At 42.4% G+C, this 19,651-nt stretch overlaps 1 protein-coding gene across 5 annotated transcripts in view; it reads left to right on the forward strand.

Moving 5' to 3' along the window:
- Positions 1 to 19,651, forward strand: part of atp2b3b (ATPase plasma membrane Ca2+ transporting 3b) — a 105,918-nt gene that overhangs the window by 68,625 nt on the left and 17,642 nt on the right. For all 5 annotated transcript variants that reach the window (XM_004575900.4, XM_076878856.1, XM_004575901.4 and 2 more), the window contains 5 exons: positions 4,457 to 4,544; positions 4,636 to 4,742; positions 5,120 to 5,311; positions 13,501 to 13,714; positions 15,065 to 15,276. In XM_004575900.4, the coding sequence (XP_004575957.1) occupies positions 4,457 to 4,544; positions 4,636 to 4,742; positions 5,120 to 5,311; positions 13,501 to 13,714; positions 15,065 to 15,276 (813 nt within the window). The remainder of the gene's footprint in view (positions 1 to 4,456; positions 4,545 to 4,635; positions 4,743 to 5,119; positions 5,312 to 13,500; positions 13,715 to 15,064; positions 15,277 to 19,651) is intronic.

A 19,651-nucleotide genomic window follows, 5' to 3' on the forward strand; every position in this document is an offset into this window, starting at 1 on the left:
GAGGTATTTAGTTTTCTCCTTGATGCCTCACACTCTTCCTCTGTGCGAATCTCACTTAAGAGGTGGAGGAAAGTTGGGGGTTTGGACTTTCTTTCTCTCAGGTGCAGATTAATTAGCATGAGATCGGAAGTGACAGCCCCTCTCAGAAGTTGTTCTAGGTGAGCATTGTCTTTGCTAGAAGCTGGAAATCATCCTCTCTGGACAACTTTAGTAAGGGCCCTTTCCAGACGCCTCAGAAATTAGACAGTTTTTCACTTGGTTGTTGCTGCATTAAGCAGAAAGCGAAATAGAGATCATCCCCAGACTCAGCACTGCCAAATGTGCTTTCCAACGCCTCCAAGTATTCAACGGGACCTGCCTCGGGGTCTGACTCACGAACCGATTTGGCAATCTCCAACGCTGGCCCCTTTAAACTTTCCATCAGCCTGTGCCTTTTCTCCTTGTCTGTACAGTCCCTTTCCTCTACCATGAGCCATGCCTGCTCAAGCCAATGGTCAAAGGGGTCTTCACTAGGGGGAACTGGCAAGTTCCCTGAAAACAGCCTCAAACGCCAATAACCACCTTCAGCTTGTGGTTTATGTGCCTTCTCCAAAAAATCACCAACCACTTGCAAGACAGACTCAGTGGAGTTTATGGAAGGATCAGAGCTGGGCTGCGGAGGAGCAAGGCTGATTAATAAGCTTTGTATATGTCTTCCATAGTCCTACCCTCAGTGTCTAAGAGACTCTTCAACTTCACAGCAAAATCGTCAGGAGCTGCACATTCATTTCTTACCACTGTGCTGGTCCAGCACTTCTTTGGGTGCATTATCTTTAGGTATACTTTGTTTGCATTCGCAGAGAACCATTAGGCAGCTCAAGGGGGTGTGGAACAAGTGCCCTCTAACCCGGACTCGCCCTAGACACTTAATAGTCTCCAAGGTTTCTTCTATCTGGGCTATTTCCACTTCTTCTGGAACCAGAACCAAGAGTGCTTTAGCTTCCTCCAAACCTTCACCCCGACACCAACTCTTCAGCTCTGCAGCAAGCCCGGTGTGGTCTGCCATACTCTTTGTAGCAAAAAATACTAAGAAATGTAAACTAGCTACTGTAGGTTAACTTTTTTTTTTTTTTTTAGTGTGTTGCCCCTTTAATACTTCTATGAAACCCAAAAACATCCCAGCGGTGCCTCCATTTTATGTAGCCCTCATTTACTCAATACCATTAAATAAATGGGCTTTGGGTTCTTTTTCTAGTGTACTCTCGTATGATATTTTTAAATTAACTTCTCTTTTGTTTCTGGGATCAATGAAGCTTATTCCTTAACAGTAGCACTACACGGGAAAATGAACACTAGTGTCTACAGTGCAGTAAATTATGTCATACACCATGTAAAGTAGAGCATTGCAACCCTCCTTCAATTTACCAAACAATGAAAACAATAAAATAATAAAATGGCAGGTTTCAGTATTCAGGCAAAGCAAAATACACACAGCAATTTACCAGCTGTACACAGAATTTCCTCATATACAATGTAAACCACCAGTGATAAAACAATTATAGTCCCAAATTAAACCTAAAGCCGTCAGAAATACACCCTACGTTGCAGGCCTGTATTGCTCCAGTATAAATCCAAAAGATCTCCCAACCGGAAGTTCTTCACTCAATGAGCAAAAAATAAATAAACTCAATACCTTGTGAAACTTGCAATTCCCACCAGATTAATCCAGGCAACAGGATGCAGTAGCACAAAGATGAGGAAGGTCTGTGATCTCCACGTGCTCCACAAGCTACCTGTTTTAGCTTCCCACGTTGCCAGAGGTACTCTAAGTGACTATCTGGGGTCTGTCCGTCGTTATCCAGTTCAGTAACGATCCTCTGCAGCTTGTTACGTTCCACAACTTTAGAGAAACGGCAGTCTACAGTAGTCCTTATTAGCGAACGGCTGGGTTAGCCTCACTTTAACTCAAATGCGTGCGCGGCCACAAGAAACAAAACACACAGTCCAGCAGACTCACGCTGAAACTTTACGTGTAATGTCACTAGCTTATCGACATTGTGACTTGTCTTTACGAAAAGTCAAAACACACTTACTAACATTACATAAAAACAAGACCGCCCTCTCTTCTTGCCTTGTCTTTTTATTTCTCCTTTTCTTTCTCCACCCTGTGTTACCTTCATAGACCATATCCCCGTAGGAAATTACAGTTCTCACAAGCAATTCCCAATAAAAGAAAGATAACTTATTTTAAACAATGCAAACATGTTTTTAATCATTTTACATGAACTTTGATCTTTTTAATATACAAGAAAATTGAACAAATGAATTTTACTCTTTGGTATTTATATTCTCAGACTTTACTTATCTTTTACTATTTATGCATCTTTTTAATCCGGGTTTATTATATATAAGCTTGTATTTATTCAATTCAATTTCAATTCAATTCAATTTTATTTATATAGCGCCAAATCACAACAAAAGTCGCCTCAAGGCGCTTCATAGATACAGAGAAAAACCCAACAATCATATGACCCCCTATGAGCAAGCACTTTGGCGACAGTGGGAAGGAAAAACTCCCTTTTAACAGGAAGAAACCTCCGGCAGAACCAGGCTCAGGGAGGGGCGGCCATCTGCTGCGACCGGTTGGGGTGAGAGAAGGAAGACAGGATAAAAGACATGCTGTGGAAGAGAGACAGAGGTTAATAACAGATATGATTCAATGCAGAGAGGTCTATTAGTGAGTGAGAAAGGTGACTGGAAAGGAAAAACTCAATGCATCATGGGAATCCCCCGGCAGCCTACGTCTATTGCAGCATAACTAAGGGAGGATTCAGGGTCACCTGGTCCAGCCCTAACTATATGCTTTAGCAAAAAGGAAAGTTTTAAGCCTAATCTTAAAAGTAGAGATAGTGTCTGTCTCCCGAATCCAAACTGGAAGCTGGTTCCACAGAAGAGGGGCCTGAAAACTGAAGGCTCTGCCTCCCATTCTACTTTTAAATACTCTAGGAACAACAAGTAGGCCTGCAGAGCGAGAGCGAAGTGCTCTAATAGGGTGATATGGTACTACAAGGTCATTAAGATAAGATGGGGCCTGATTATTTAATGTGTCAATATGTAAAATATGCTGATAAACTGACAAGTCATAGGTGGCTCAATTTTCTAAAAAACTTTCTGTCATAAATTTGTAGTCAATTTATGACATTTGGGAGGTGTGACATTTGTGGTAAGAATCTGACCCAAACACAGGACTTTTCCAAAAGAGAGACAGTGAATTTATTTACAGTGAACAAAGGTGAATAACAATGTGACAATCCCCGCACTGTGGCCCCCGTGGCGATTTCTCCCAAATCCCACACAGTGTTCATGTCTGTGGCGTGTATCGGGAAACTCCAAATTTCAATCTGTACAGGGGCTCCAATCCCAAATCCTGGCAAGACAAGACGCAATGATTAGTCTAGCGAGCAACACACAGATATACACACAAAGTTTTCACTATTGAGCCGGGGCTATACTGACAACTAAACTCAACAATCCAGCATCGACTGAAGCTCAGCCACACAGTTAAGTAGGGAGGCTGCCCGCGATGACAAGCAGCTGCAGCTGACGAGAACTGATGAGCAGTAGGTGTGGCTGACTTCAGCGCAGGAAATCTTCAGGGTCTGCAGACGTTTGCAACCGGACTTCCGGAAACACACACACGTCCAAAAACAAATACACACAAACAGGGAAATAGAGGACCAGAGGGGAGCCAAGACCAAAACAAAACACAATACACAGACACATCGGGTGAAGGTCGACTGGCGAGGGCTGCCAAACCATGACAGGAGGAGAAACTATTCACAAATCACAAATAATTCACAAATCTAAAATGAAACACACTAGGAGTCAGATGCATTCTAATTATAGGAAGTACACTGTGCGAGGTAGATGCCTAGACAGAGCATGCAGGATGCAGCACACAGAATATTAGCTACTCTATTTTCATAGTCCACTTGCACCAAGATGGCATCTAAAATCAGTTAAATTATCAAAGGAAAGCTATTTAGGTTTGCAACCAATATAAAGAGGTTCAGATTACCTCTGGCATGGCTGTATCCACTGTAGTTAGTGTACACAATAAAAGGCAAAAAATTGTATGGGCAATGCTTTTATCCCGCCTATTTAGCTTTAGGCTTTGAATTTAGCAGAATGCTTAATGGGATAGATGGCTGTTGATTAGTGCTGTGGCTCTAGTTTTCTATGGAGTATGAATTTAAATGTATACTTAAAAATGCTGTGTGTAAGTGATCACTATACAAGGGTACAGGATGGTTACACTGAATGAGGGAGGGCAGTATATAAGAATCAAGTGCTTCTTCTCCTTATTATTTTTTTCTGTCAGTCACACCTTTGTAACATGTTTAACGCTTTGAATCCACAGTGACATGTAGTTAAAGCAGAGACTAGTTTATGGCTTTTCTTTGTTTTAAACTAACAGATTGAACAGGAGCGTATCGATAAAATCTGGCCCAAACTGCGCGTGCTGGCTCGGTCCTCACCAACTGATAAACACACTTTGGTTAAAGGTGAGTCCATAAACCAAAACACACACTCATATACAAACCGATTCACTGCCAATTAAAACTGTTTTTTTTCCTCCTTTGTGTTTGCACCCAGGCATCATTGATAGCAGCGTTGTAGAACAGAGGCAGGTTGTTGCAGTAACAGGAGACGGAACTAATGACGGCCCAGCTTTGAAGAAGGCTGATGTGGGCTTTGCCATGGTAACCTGAGATACTGTTCACCATTAGTGTTTATTTGGGATTAATGTGCTTCTGTCATGACATTTTTTGTAGTAATCAGTCTCTTATTCTGTATTTTTGAAGTAAATCTTTTTATGATTCAAGATGTATAAAATACATCTATTATAAATCTGTAAAGGACAGAGTATTTTCCATTGTACTTTGTAATAACAAGTGTTTTGAGTAGTGTGCATTTTATTTTGGCCACAGCTCTTACTCATGCCAAGTGGTAGCACTTGGAGGCAGGACAGCATGATATTGAGACAGTAGCACTCCAAAGTAATTTGGATGCTTGAATGCTTGCATGAATCATGTCATGAGTCTCTGACTCCCCCTCACTCTGTCTCAATCTCTGTCAGGGTATCGCAGGGACGGACGTGGCTAAAGAGGCGTCTGACATTATCCTGACTGATGACAACTTCAGCAGCATTGTCAAGGCAGTGATGTGGGGAAGAAACGTCTACGATAGCATCTCCAAGTTTCTACAGTTCCAGCTCACAGTCAACGTAGTGGCTGTCATCGTGGCCTTCACCGGGGCCTGTATCACCCAGGTAGACAGACAGATGAATACACATATATGCTGACACATGTGCCTTCCTACACACACACACAGATATCACTTCTGTAAATGTCGCTCACTTATACCTGCTAGGGCAAACGTAATGCACAATGCTTTTTTATGCATTTGTACACCAAGCTTATATAAGCAGTGATGTCCTGACACTTGGAAACATTTCTATATGTTTGACAAGTAATGATGATCAACTTAGAAATGCACAGTTATGTAATAGGGCTATTAGGGCTGGGTATCGATTTCTATTTCTATAACTGATTTGATTTGATTCAGTTTTGACTCAGACAGTCAAAATTGTGTCAAAGTAACTGAGGATAAAGCATAGAAAAACATAAAGGAGATTTTCCTGGCCTGGCTTTTTGCAGGGGTTTTATTAGAGGCAGAGGTAAGTATTTTGCAATTAGGCATATTTTGTAAAAACTAAACTTTTTTCAATATTGAACAGCAGAAATTAGACTTTCTAGTTGGAGGTCATTTTTGAATAAAAAAACACAGCGGGCGACAGTGCTGTGCACAACGTAGACTGGTGTTTGATAAGCAAACGAATAATGCAGAAAACAGATTTCTGATGGTAAACTGGTCTACACATAGCTGTGCAGGAAGTATGATTTTTATCTTGGTGGAAGCAGAACAGCAAAAGCAAGAGAGAAATCATGTTAATGTTTTTCAAACATGAAGCGTAGTTTTGATCTTCTATTGCTGCTGGTTCAGTGAATTTTGGTGGGAGAGTGACAAAACCTGCAGTTTCAGAATCTGTGACATGTCGACTTTCGGCACCCAATGGCGTGTCGCGTATGTGCCACCGGGTGAACGGCGAGATCCGCGCTTTGTGTTTACATCTTTTTGCGGAATCTGTTTACCTGCTCTTATTTGCTGTTTTAGCTGTTTGATGGTTGTTGAAATAGTTTTGTCAGCTTTAACCTGAGATTCTGGTGTTTCTGGCAAAATACATTTATACAGGATTTAATGAATCGATATCGCATTATTCAAACTAAAATAGTTTTGATTTGGGAAAATCGATTTTTTAAGCCCACCCCTAGTGACTACATGTTTGTATTTCTGTATTATGAACAACTTTAACAATCTTTAATTACGAAGAAGGAACTATCATGCTTCCAAGCATCTTGATGCTTATATTGAATTTGGCCAATGTTGCAAACAATTAGATTGGTAGCCAAGTGTAGAAAAATGCTCTGAAACAATGTTTGAAAGCAGTCTGAGCTTTTGGGTCAGACGTAACTTGTACATTTGTACTAAAGGTCATCTCAGACATTTAGTTTTCACCGTGCACTTAATTTTGTTTTTCTTTTTTGTTTGTTTTTTCTTCTGAGTAGCAGCCACTCGGAAGAAAACTGGCATAGCCCTTGTGTTCTGTATAACACTATAAATTCTGTACTTGCTATGCTTCCGTGCCGTCCTCTGAGGCTTTGTGTAATAAGTTTATTAATTTCTTTGTGGACAAGGTTGAAAGCATGAGACCTCCAACTCCTATTGCCGACCCTTCTAAGCATGTTTCGTGCTCATGTTTGCTATCCACCTTCCTACCAATTGCTCTGCCTGATTTAGAGAAACTGGTGTTAAATGCTAAACCGTGTGGTTCTCCGAATGATGTGGTTCCTCCCCGCTTTCTCCAAAAGGTATTTCGTATTATTGGACCTCAAATTCTGAACATTATTAACACTACTCTTCTGTCTGGTCAAGTACCTAGTGAGTTTAAGCATGCAGTTATACATCCCTTGCTTAGGAAACCTGGCTTAGATACCTCAATCATGTCAAATTTTAGACCTATCTCTAAGCTTCCTTTTCTAAGTAAGATCTTGGAAAGGATTGTTTATACTCAGCTGATGGACTACTTGAATGACTTCCAGTTGTCTGAAATTTTTCAATCCGGTTTTAAGCCTTTTCACAGCACGGAGACAGCCCTTGTAAGAGTTATCAATGATGTTCTGGTAGCTGCTGATCGTGGTAAATATGCAGTGCTGGTCTTATTGGACATGACCGCTGCCTTCGACACAGTGGATCACAATCTATTGATCTCCCACCTTCACCATTGTGTGGGAATTTCTGACTTGGCACTGTTGAGGTTTAAATCATACCTGTCTAACAAAAGTTTTAATTTTAACGATCGTAAAACGGAAGCGATTTTACTTGGCCCAAATCAATTTTCCAACCCTCCAGATGTTGATTTCGCTGTTCTGACCTCTCATTTGAATAGTTCAAACATAAATCTTGGAGTAAAGATCGATTCTGCACTTACCTTTGATGACTACATGAATGGGGTGGTAAAATCAGCATTCTACCACCTCAGACGTCTATCGAAGGCAAGCCCTTTCTCTCCAAATGTAACTTAGAAACTGTAATTCATGCCTTTATTACTTCACGCCTGGATTACTGTAATTCCATTTTAATAGGGGCTGGTCTTACAATTAGTTCAAAATGCTGTGGCTTGATTTTTAATTGGTAGAAGAAAGTTCGACCACATTTGGCCTCTCTACATTGGCTTCCAATCAAATTTAGGATCAGTTTTAAAGTTCTTTTATTGATTTTTAAATCCTTAAATGGTTTGGCCCCGTTTATTTGTCAGATTTGTTGAAGCCTTATGTAACCACTAGTTCCCTCCGGTCAGCTGGGCAACTGCTGCTTTCAGTCCCTAAGTCATGGCTGAAACTCAGAGGAGACCAGGCAGATTTCCACATACTTCACTAAGAGGTATGTGCCACCCTGCCTAGACTGATTTGCCCCCACCCAATGTAAAGTACAATTTTCTAGATCTGCCATTGCAGGCAGACACAATGGAAGAGGTGCTGTAACTAGAAAGAAGGCTAGTTCTCAAAGAATAGTTCCTGTTCTTGGAGATGACAGCCACACACACTACTTCACTGAGAGTGGACTATTATAGGACACCAATGGTTCTGGTCAGTTTGCAAAAGAGTATCAGATCATATATCTTTTTATCTCACATTACATGCTTTCATACTGTATCATATCATTAGAAACAAGCTGGAAACATATTTAAAAATGGCTATATTCTGTACTATTAAAATCTAGATGAAAAAATTAAATTCAGCTGTTTTTGAGCATTCTAAAACTGCATCAGTTTACATTTCAACATGTGACAGTGACCCGTCCACAGTGACAGAGGTGCTGTCGGCTATGGAAAAAGAAACATGTGGAAAGAAACATGTTAAAGATATAAATAATAAGTAACAGTAAAAAAAACAGTAGGTAAGGCTGCACTTCTTGCAGTGATTTCGTATAGAAAACCTTTTCATCAGTAATATGTTTTCTTTTTGTCTGCTTTCAGAACTCTACATGATTGTTTGCAGCTAGCAGGTTGTTAATGCTGTCCATCAAGTCTAACAGTCTGTAGTCTGTGAACTGACCTTAGCTAACGCCAGCTAACAATGTTAGCTCGGTGGTGAGTAGCCTTCAGTAATAGTAAGAAATCACACAGCAAGCAATAGTACATCAAAGAGACTGAAGTGACACATTTATAACTGATGCCACCAACATTAACAGGATGCTTACACTAGAGCCTCTCGCATGTTTTCTTTGGGTTTCTGGCAATGCGTTTAAGAATCCAAAATTAAAGAGGGAGCCTAAGAGCCTAACATATGAAACAGGAAAAGACTGCCGTATAAACCGTTTATTTCAACAAAGTAACTGTATTCTAATTATCACCTATTTAAACGGTAACTGTAACGCACTACAGTTACTCATATTTTGTATTTTAAATACGTAACGCCGGTACATGTATTGTGTTACTCCTAGGGATGGGTATTGTTTAGGTTTTATCCGATACCAGTGCCAAACCGGTACTTTTGAAACGGTGCCGGTGCTTAAACGGTGCTCAAACCGGTGCTTGAAGAATGGAGAACACAAAATTGGTCCAAAAACCTCTCATGTTCAGCTGTTTTTTTGTAAAACGATAACAATGTTAGCCTTTTCTGCAGCTATGGGGCATATATGGTATCACTCTTGGCTGGAAGCAGTGCTTAAACAATGGAAAAAACACAAACTTTGTCCAAAAACCTCTCATGTTTAACTGTTTTCCACTTTTTCTTTGGTCATTTTAGCCTTTTTGGCCATGGTGAAGGGAGTGTCTGCCATCAAACAAGAAGACAGCCGCATGTAGCTATGATGATGTTTGTTAGTTCACCTTACATGCATTAATTTAATAGCCTACTCAACGTAAATTACACACGAACAACATTAAGCTACTCACGCAGAGAAGAACGGCGGCTGCTGCCATCATCATCCGTCATCATTTCTGCTACACTGGCAGGGCTAGGGGCCAGGACTTTATTCTTCGGGTTTTTGGGGGATGTTGCTCCGGGTCCGATAACTGGCAACCCACCCGCAGTAGATGTGCACGGTGTGAGGTCTCGCAGCAAGCTATCAAATACGGCGCATTTCTCGGCTTTTAAAAAAAAACGCTATGCGTCGCCAGGTGTTTCATCGGATTTGAGGTGTTACCTCCTTTGACAGTATCACAGTATCAGCTTAAAGCACTTGTTGCTGCTGAGTTTGCATCTTTTGCTGTGAAGTACAGCCAGACTTTTGACCGCTTCGCCTAGGGCATTTTTAATCTGTAGCTCTGCTCTAAAAGAACGTACGTACGTACCTGGACCTGCCTACTGTCCTCGGAAACGTAAAATGATTGGCTAGAATCTAAAGTGTATCACAGCTCAGAAAAAAAAAGCACTGAAATAAAGCACCGAAATAAAGCACCGAAATGTGTGCTGCTTTTCGGTCTGGTTACTACCGTTTATGTCAGAACCGGTGCCATCATGGCACCGGATACCGGTACCCATCCCTAGTTACTCCTCAGCACTGTTTGTCATTCTGTTCATCCCTAGTTGGTGTCTGTACCAGTGGCTAGGTGCTGTCCCTTTATAAGAGCCAAGAGTTTTACTTTCCCCTTCCTCCATGTAAAGAATGTGCCCATGGCACATCTAGGGTTTCCTCTACAGAAACCTGCATTGCGTTTAAAATATGTGGTGGTAAGCCAGAGGCCTAACAAGGTGCACATCTGATGTTGTTATATCCCAGCTCCCTGGCACATAGCAAACACTTCACCTTGTACAAAAGTAAAGCCCCTTAACATAAATTGTATTGCACCATCAGTATTATGAAAATACATCTTCTGTAGAAATTTACATACCTTGTTGGGAGGAATAAAATCAAAATGTTCCCACACAGGGGAGGACATCCTCCTCTTCTTAGCTGGCTCCATTCTCTCCTGACTTTCTCTCCTCACTCCCATAAACTCTCTTTTTCTGTGTCGAACCGTGGGACTATTCATTCAGGGGATGTGTTTTGTGCTACGGATAGTAATGTGAATCTGCCCAGCCTCCTGAAGCTCTCTTAGCTGCCCAGCCTCCTGTAGCTCTCTTAGCTGCGTCTCCTGTGTCCCCGCTAGCACAGTCATTAACTCCACCACAAGCTCCATTTTCACCTCTACCATTGCTTCAGTCATCAGTTCGGTCTGCCACTCAGTCGCCCTTAGCTCCATCATCCACACTACCAGCTGCTTCTCTTCCACCACAACCATCACTACACTCAGCCATTCAGGCTGCTACTCAGTCAGTCATTCAACCTATAGCCCTGCCATTAATGCACTCTGTGGCTGAGCCATTAGCCGCCCGGCCCGCAACCAATTCGGCCACTCCTCCACCCGTTACACCTCCACCACCATCGTCACTGCTGCCCGCAGCACAGCCTATAGCCCTGCTACTCATAACTCCGTCTTCAGTGTCTCCACTCCCTGTAGCTCAGTCTCCCATGTCCCTGTCACCACAACCGTCACTACAGTCCCCAGTTCAGTCTCCTGCAGCTCAGCAGCCACCAGTTCAGTTCCCTGTAGCACTTCAGTCTCCTTCAGTACAGTCTGTCGCCCAGTCGCCGCTCAGTTTCCAGCTCAGTCATCTACTCAACCACCAGCTCCACTTTCTCCCCAATCGTCATTAATACCTCTAGTTCGGTTTCCTGTGCAGTCACCCCTAGTTCATTTTCCTGTGCAGTCATCAACTCCACCACCTACTCCATTTTCACCACTCTCACTACAGCCATCAGCCATCACTACAGCCATCAGTATAGCTTGCCATTGCCAGTGTGTGAATGTGTGTGTGAATGGGTGAATTACTGAATGTAGTGTAAAGCGCTTTGGGGTCCTTAGGGACCCCAAAGTCCCCTGTGCCAGTTCAGACTTCAGTTCAGTCCCTTGTAGCAATTCAGTTCCCTGGTCAGCCACACACTCACCCACCTAGTCAGCCTAATGTTCAGTCAGGGGTCCCCACACCCTCTAGCCCTGCATCTGCTCCTGCTGGAGGCTCGAGTGAGCAGATTAAGCACTCTGCGGCTCCCGCGCCGCCATCTACCTCGTCCGCTTGGGGTTCCGGTGAGCCCGGTCAGCTCTTCCTCGTCTCCGCTGGGGGTTCTGGTGAGCCCGGCCAGCACTTCCTCGTCTCCGCTGGGGGTTCAGGAGAACCCCTTGAGCCGCTCCTCGTCTCTGCTGGGGGTTCAGGGGAACCTCTCCAGCCGCTCCTCGTCTCCGCTGGGGGTTCAGGTCAGCCTGGCCAGAACCTCCTCGTCTCCGCTGGAGGGTCCAAGATGCTACGGCCTGGTCCAGCTTAATCCTCGTCTGGTCCAGCCTCATCCGAGTCTTCATCCTCGTCTGGTCCAGCCTCATCCGAGTCTTCATCCACGTCTGGTCCAGCCTCATCCGAGGCTGCAGACGAAGATGAAGATCTTCGTCTGCAGCGTCAGCTTCAGCTTCCTCTGGTCCCGCAGCTGCTAAGCTGCCGTGTGGTCTGGTCCTGCGGTTGACTCGCCACTTCCTCGTCCACACCTTGCATGGCCAGCTCTTCCCCAAGATCTCCTTCGTCTGAGTCGCCGCCGCCGTTGCTGTCCGCACGGTCAGCCGCCTGAACTGTTTCCACGCCGCCGCCGTAGCCGTCCGCACGGTCGGCCCCCTGAACTGAACTGTGTTTGGGCTGTTTTCTTGGGCTCCGGTGTTTACTGTGCACTGCTTTTGTTTTCTGTTCCGAATGTGGAACAGAAAACTTACCTTGGGATATCCCTGTGTCTCACTGTGAGTTTAGTTTGTGAGTTTCCAGTTTAGTTTGCTTTTGTATGACTTTCTCCTGCTGTCCGGCTGTGTGCAGGCAGGAAAGGCAGGCAGGAAAGGCAGGCAGGCAGGCAAGGGAAGGGCAGGGCAGGGCAGGGCAGGGCAGGGCAGGGCAGGGCAGGGCAGGGCAAGGCAGGGCAGGGCAGGGCAGGGCAGGGCAGGGCAGGGCAGGAATATTTTCAGGCCACACAGCATGAATGAGGGTAGATCACGACACGGACACAGAGAAACACAGGGCTTAAATACACAGAGGGAGCAATCAGGCAGGGAATGGGTAACAGGAGGGAAACACAGCTGGGGCAAATCAGGCCTAACGAGACAAGGGGAAGCGAAACCAGATACATTAACATCAGACATGGACCTTCAAAATAAAACAGGAAACATAACACAGACTGAACTAAAGACACAGACTCACACGCAGGCACTGCAACAGAGGGAACAGAGACGTGGGACCAGGACAGACACAGACATTGACTGGATACGGGGATATCGCAGACAGGGGAGACAGCAACTAACGATGCACAGAGACATAAACCATAAAAGAGAACTCTAACAAAGAAACCCAAGATTAGAAATGATAAATAATATAATAAACTCAAAAACCCTGGGTCAACGACCCAGGCATCCTAACTCCTGCCAGCAAATAAAGCTGAGTTCTTTGTGTTTAAACCTCGTGCCTGAGTGCCTGCATTTTGGGTCCAACTCCTGCCTACCGTACAGCGATTCATGACAGAATGACCGAGAACCTACACACACATATAAAAACAAAAGTTAAATTAGTAAACCTACTCTGAAATTAACTGACGATAAAAATGTTAAACTAAATAAAAACAAATGGAAAATACAAAACGAATTTAACTGCAGACAGTCTGTCCTCAGCAACCTTACAGTCACTTTTAGATTACTTTTACCATGCAGACACACATAGACAATTAATAAAATAATTAGTAATTCCAACTGTAGAAGAAATAAATTACTGCAGGAGAACTTTATGCACGATTTGTGATACCAACCCATGGTTGCAAATCTCTCTGCAGGACTCTCCCCTGAAGGCGGTGCAGATGCTGTGGGTAAATCTGATCATGGACACGTTTGCTTCTCTGGCCCTTGCTACCGAGCCCCCCACTGAGGCCCTGTTGCTACGAAAGCCTTATGGCCGGAACAACCCGCTCATTTCACTGACCATGATGAAGAACATCCTGGGCCATGGAGTGTACCAGCTGGTCATCATCTTTACCCTGCTGTTCATAGGTACAGAAATACACTTAAAAATAAACACACATACAGGCTATATACTCAGATTGAGTACTGGTTGATACACAGGCTCAGGATACTTAAGGGTATAACTTAAGGATATCCTTCCCTTTATGCTAACCTTAACCTCTTAAGCCCCAAGCCTAACTGATCTCCTGCCTTTTGCCCCCGTATCAGGGGGGCATTGGGGCTTAAGAGGTTAATCAATTCAATTACATTTTATTTCTATATTCCCAATATACGACAGTAGTCACCTAAAAACACTTTGTATTGTAGGCTAATATGTACGACAATATTAGAAAGAAATAGCAACATCCCCTGTTAGGAAACATTTGATGGGAAGGAAAAACTGCCTTTTAACGGGAAGAAACCTCTTGAAGAACCAGGGTCAGGGTAGGGCGATCATTTACCATGGCCAGTTAAGAGTGAGGGGAAAGGGAAGAGAACAGAGAGACACAAAGGACACCTATCATGTCACCTAACAATAACTTTTTATCAAAAAGGCAAGTTTCTCATCAGAAAATTAGAGAGTGTATTTCTTCCACATCCAAACTGGATTCCACAGGAGCCTCAACTAAAGGCTCTGTCTTCCTTTGTACTTTTAAAAATTCTAGGAACTACAAGTAAGCGTGCATTCTTGGTGCTTTGATTGGATAATAATGTACTATGAGTTCTTTAAAGTATGACTTGTTAAAAAAAAATTTATGAGGAAAAGGATTTTAAATTCAATTCTGGATTTTAAAAGGAGCCACTGCATAAGCTAATACATGGTTGTTCTTTCTAGGCCCATTGCCATTCAGTTTTTTAAAGAAGTAAATTCAGGCATTTAGGGCTTTAAGACATACCTGTAGTTTTACTAGCTGATTTGTATCATCTGGTTTCATGGAGAAAGAATGAAAATTTATAATTTTTTCTAATAATATTGTCTAAGTGAAACAATATTAGTCCCAGCACAGAACCCTGTGGAACTCCATAACTTTTATGTGTGAAGAAAATTCCCATTTACATGCTCAGTTTGGAATCTATCAAATAAATATGAACAATTTCTTTAATGCCAACAGTGTGTTATATCATTGAGGTAAAATATTGTGTTGCACTGAGGACTAGCGAGTTCAGAAGTAGGGTTTGGCAATATGGAAGAAAACCTTAGAAAATTTTTAGAATAATATAACACACTCAACTGCACCTTTCTTTGTGACTTTATGTACTTAAAATTGTTTTTTGGCAGCATGGTAACATCCCGAATTAATTGGCCATGCTAGCCCTAACCTAAACCTGTCTATAATCTTACTACTAAGACCAAGTCTGAATGTTCTTTTATTTCTTCCTTTTTTCTGTGCTCTCCAGGCGAACGAATGTTCAACATTGACAGTGGTCGTAATGCTCCGCTTCACTCCCCGCCCTCTGAGCACTACACCATTATCTTCAACACCTTTGTCCTCATGCAGCTTTTCAACGAGATCAATGCTCGCAAAATCCATGGAGAGAGAAATGTTTTTGATGGCATTTTTTCTAACCCAATCTTCTGCTCCATTGTTTTGGGAACTTTTGCTGTGCAGGTCAGGTTAATCCTTTAACACCTTTTAGTATTTCATAGAGGAAATTTTGAGCCGCTGATGTTTTGTCCTTCTTATGGTACAGCATACTGTGTTATTCAAGTGCCAAAAACTAATTCCTCCAATGACCACTTGTGGCTGTTTCAAGAGTGAATCAAACCTCACAGACTCCAGTGTTAAAATGTCACACTTAAGTCCATGAAATTAAAGTGTTTACAGCATGCTACAAAAATAGCTTGGGTTGGATTTATGGCTAAGGTTCTCACCTTTATAATAACCGTATGAGGGATGAATTCTTATTAAAAATGACCATTTGCATTTGGTTCAGTTAAGTTCTATTCTAAGATGCAAGACTAGCAATGGAAGCTCATAGTCTACAAAACACATGTTTTTTTTACTGGAACTTCATTACATAAATGGCATGTCACTGACATGTGATTTATTTTAACATTTCCATATCCAGAACTCTAAATTATTTTTTGTATCATAATTATTTATAGTGAGACATAAATGAATGTCTCTTCTCAACAGTTTGGTAAAGGATTACAACATAGTTTAGTTTGGGGTAAAAAGTAATGTTCCCAAAAGAAGTGAGACTGTAACTGGGTTTTATATTTTAGTCATTTATTTTGCTGTTTTGGTCACTTTTATAGATTCAGTCCATATTTGGATCAATTGACTCATGCTGAACACATTAGCAATGCAATGAGAAAGGAACTCTGTGTACACAGAAATACAGACAAGAAAACAAAGAGAGACTGAGAGGAGGGAAGAAAGAAGAAGAATATTTTCAGAACTCTACGGTGCTTGTTGTTACCCTGGGTAGAGAAAAACAAGAGAGGGGGGGCTTGAGGGGAGGAGCAGGGATTTGGGGTATAATAGTGATGAAAAAACAGATTTGTATTAAAATAAAATCAGAGAGATCTGAAGAGTGGAAGCAGCTTGAGAGAGGTGAAAGAGGAAGAAATAAGTAAGAAAGCTACAAAATGATATTATATGTGATATGATGGATCGTATTCACAGTGTGATTTCTGACTCTCTGGGTTGGTCCAAAGATGGCAGTGTCACTGATAAGCCTTATTCCACGTGTAAATGATCAAGTGCTGTTGGTACATCCACTGAGGCATGTAGACCTTAGAGGACATAAGAGTGCTGCTTTACTTTGAGCTTAAAGAAGTGGTTTGAGCAAGCCACATATATTGTTTTGGAATAATTACTCTTAAAGTTTAGTTCTATACATTATATACATCTTTTTACACAGTAATGTAAGTTGGGGCAGACTGACTGCTCTGCCTAATATGGCAGAGATTCCCTGTTCTCAGCTTACAATCAAGTCTGAGTTACCAAAGATGAATCTGCCCAGGGGTCACAGATCTCCAGGGGTCCAGAAGTTTCCACAACTCAAGTAGTGGTAAAATCCAGTTTTAAGAGCAGCATTGTATGATTATGTAATGTTGATGTTTTTATCTGTATCACAGATAATCTGGAAAAAGTAGAAGAGGTTGTACTTGTAGAAGAGTTCAGAGTTCATGCAAAGTTTTAACTCGTGTCACTTGATCTAAGTGTGCTTTTAGAAACCAACAAATATTTGCAGGGTGACACAAGAGCAGTACATCTGATGGTTGAAGATAAGTTAAAGTAATATATTTCACATATATGGAGGTCATATGATTTCACTCACTCTTCTCAAAGCCCACTCCATGTTTTCCTGTTTCTATAAAACAAACAAACAAAAAAGCTTCATCTCCCAGTAAAGGGCAACTGCAAGCCTCTTCTCCAGTTGATTGTTTTTGGAATCAGAAGAATCCACACTCAAAGAAATCTGGGAAATACAAAAAATTACTAAAGTGTTCAGTGACTATATACTCCATTAAACTCAAATCTCATTCGTTTAAATCAGCACACTGCAGCAGGAACATATTCTATTTGTCAATGTTGAGTGTTTTCCCTGCAGCAATAAGACTAAAACACTTGCAGTCTTTTGTGTTGTACAAAAGACTGCAAGACTGATAAAATGTCCTGAAATAAAGGACATTTTATCAGAGCTGGCCTGATACAGGCTTTTGGGTGCAGATGGCCTTATACATTTTAGGCCAGTATATTTGATAGGTTTGTAGCTTGAACCTATCCGCTGGAACGTTAAGGACAATATAATTACACAAGACAATTACGCAAGACACGAGTAGGCAAAGTTCTTCATGTTTCTCGTGCACGGGAGAGACCGGACAAACGCCGTTCCTTCGCTTGACCCCAGTTGCTCTCGTCCGTTCTCCCGTACCACTGTTCTTTTATTGAGGTTACATGAATATGCATAGGTTCATTAACATATGACGTCTACATAGGTATACATGTGAATAAAGAATACTGTGTGTGTGTGTGTGTGTGTGTGTGTGTGTGTGTGTGTGTGTGTGTGTGTGTGTGTGTGAGGTCAAGATGTGACCCTGTGAAGACTCCCCAAAGGCTGGTGCCAGGACGTCTGAACAAAAGGCTCTTATACTCAAACAGATATACGTGTGTTTGCTATACCATAAATCAATAAGGAGAAGATAAACTCTCCTAGGGAGTGTGATCCATGCCAGGACACTCTGAGTAGAGGAATGTATGCACCCCCCTCTACACAGAGTTAATAGGATGAGACATCCTTTCTATCTACAAATGATTATACACCTCTAAGCATATATGGTTAAATATTTCTAAGCATAAATGACAATCAACAATACAAATCTAACAATATTAATGAGTTGATATTATTTATTATCAAACCTATTTGCTGATATTTGCCTATTTACTACAGCAGAGACAAATGATGAAAAAACCATAATGGATTGAAATCTTGCAGCGACAAGACCCACAAGGTCCTCCTGCTCAAGAAGGCACATGTATATAAAAAATGGTAAATGGCCTGTATTTGTATAGTGCTTTACTTAGTCCCTGTGGACCCCAAAGCGCTTTACACTATATTCAGTCATCCACCCATTCACACACTGGTGATGGCAAGCTACATTGTAGCCACAGCTGCCCTGGGGCGCAGAGGCAGGGCTGCCGGACACTGGCGCCACCAGTAGTCTTGCCCAAGGACACCATGACCGAGACTGTCAGAGCCGGGGCTCGAACTGGCAACCTTCTGATTACAAGACGAACTGCCATCTCTTGAGCCACAGTCGCCTGTGTTAAATTTGCCAGTAACCATCTAAATGATTCAGAGAAGGTTTGGAATAAAGTGCTGTGGTCAAATGAAGCAATATAAATGCTTTTATGATCCAAAGAGCATCATCCCCACCCTCAAGCACAGAGGTAGAACCATTATGCTCTGGGGCTGTATTTGTGCTAAGCGTACAGGACAAATTACCTGAGCCAGAATACTGAAAATGGGCAATGGATGGGTTCTCCAGCATGACAGTAACCTAAAACACACCACTAAGCCAACAAAGGAGTGGCTAAAGAAGAACCACATAAAGGTCTATCTAGAAGTCAGACCTCAGTCCTGTAGAAAAGCTGTGGAGGGAGCTGAAGCTTTAAGCTGTCAAATGGCAGCCAAGACAACTAAGGAATTTGGAGCGTTTCCCAGAATCATTCTTAAGATCTGTGCAAACCTGGTGATCAGCTACAAGATATGCATTACTGCTGTGCTTGCCAACTATGGTTTCTCTAACAAGGTTTACCTTTAACAAGACCAAGAAAAACCACTTCTGCAGATGAGTTCAAGTTAGACTGCAGCATACTATCGACAACCTTGAGAAAAGATTATTGTTATGGCCGGTCTAGGGGACCCGACCGCAGCAAGAGGAATGATCCACCCCCAGTTCGACCCCAAGCAGCACATCACACCATCAGTTAAAATAAGGAATGGTTTATTTACAGGAACGAAACAAAAACGGGTTTCATAGGAGTCACTCAGGCTTTGGGGTGGACCCATGCCAAAATAACAAAGAAAAGGAAACTAACTCAGAGGAGCAACTGCTTGCCTAGCCCCAGAGAAAAATAACCAAACAATAATCACTTACCTTCCTGACTAACAAAACATGAGAAAACTGTGCCCAACTTCCTCCTGGATTCACAAAGCAACACAGGGCATGACGCAGCCCCAGCCGATTGGGGTAAAACCGAGGATGGATGGATTGCCGTCTTCAACCGCGCCATCTTCTACTCCGCCTCCAGAGCAGCATCCAATCCGGGCACACCATCTTCGGGATCCACCACTCCTGGAGGCGCACCTGCACACTCACATTTACATGTCAGAACCCCAGCACACGACGGCAGTCATAACAATTATGCATCCATTGTTAAGATGAGCTGAAACTAGAATTCTAGCCATAGAGCTAGCGCTTCTGTATGTATTACTGTAGGGTCTACCTTACAATATAAAGCGACTTTAGGT

This window comes from Maylandia zebra, linkage group LG20 (assembly GCF_041146795.1).
Source record: "Maylandia zebra isolate NMK-2024a linkage group LG20, Mzebra_GT3a, whole genome shotgun sequence".
Lineage (NCBI taxonomy): Eukaryota > Metazoa > Chordata > Actinopteri > Cichliformes > Cichlidae > Maylandia > Maylandia zebra.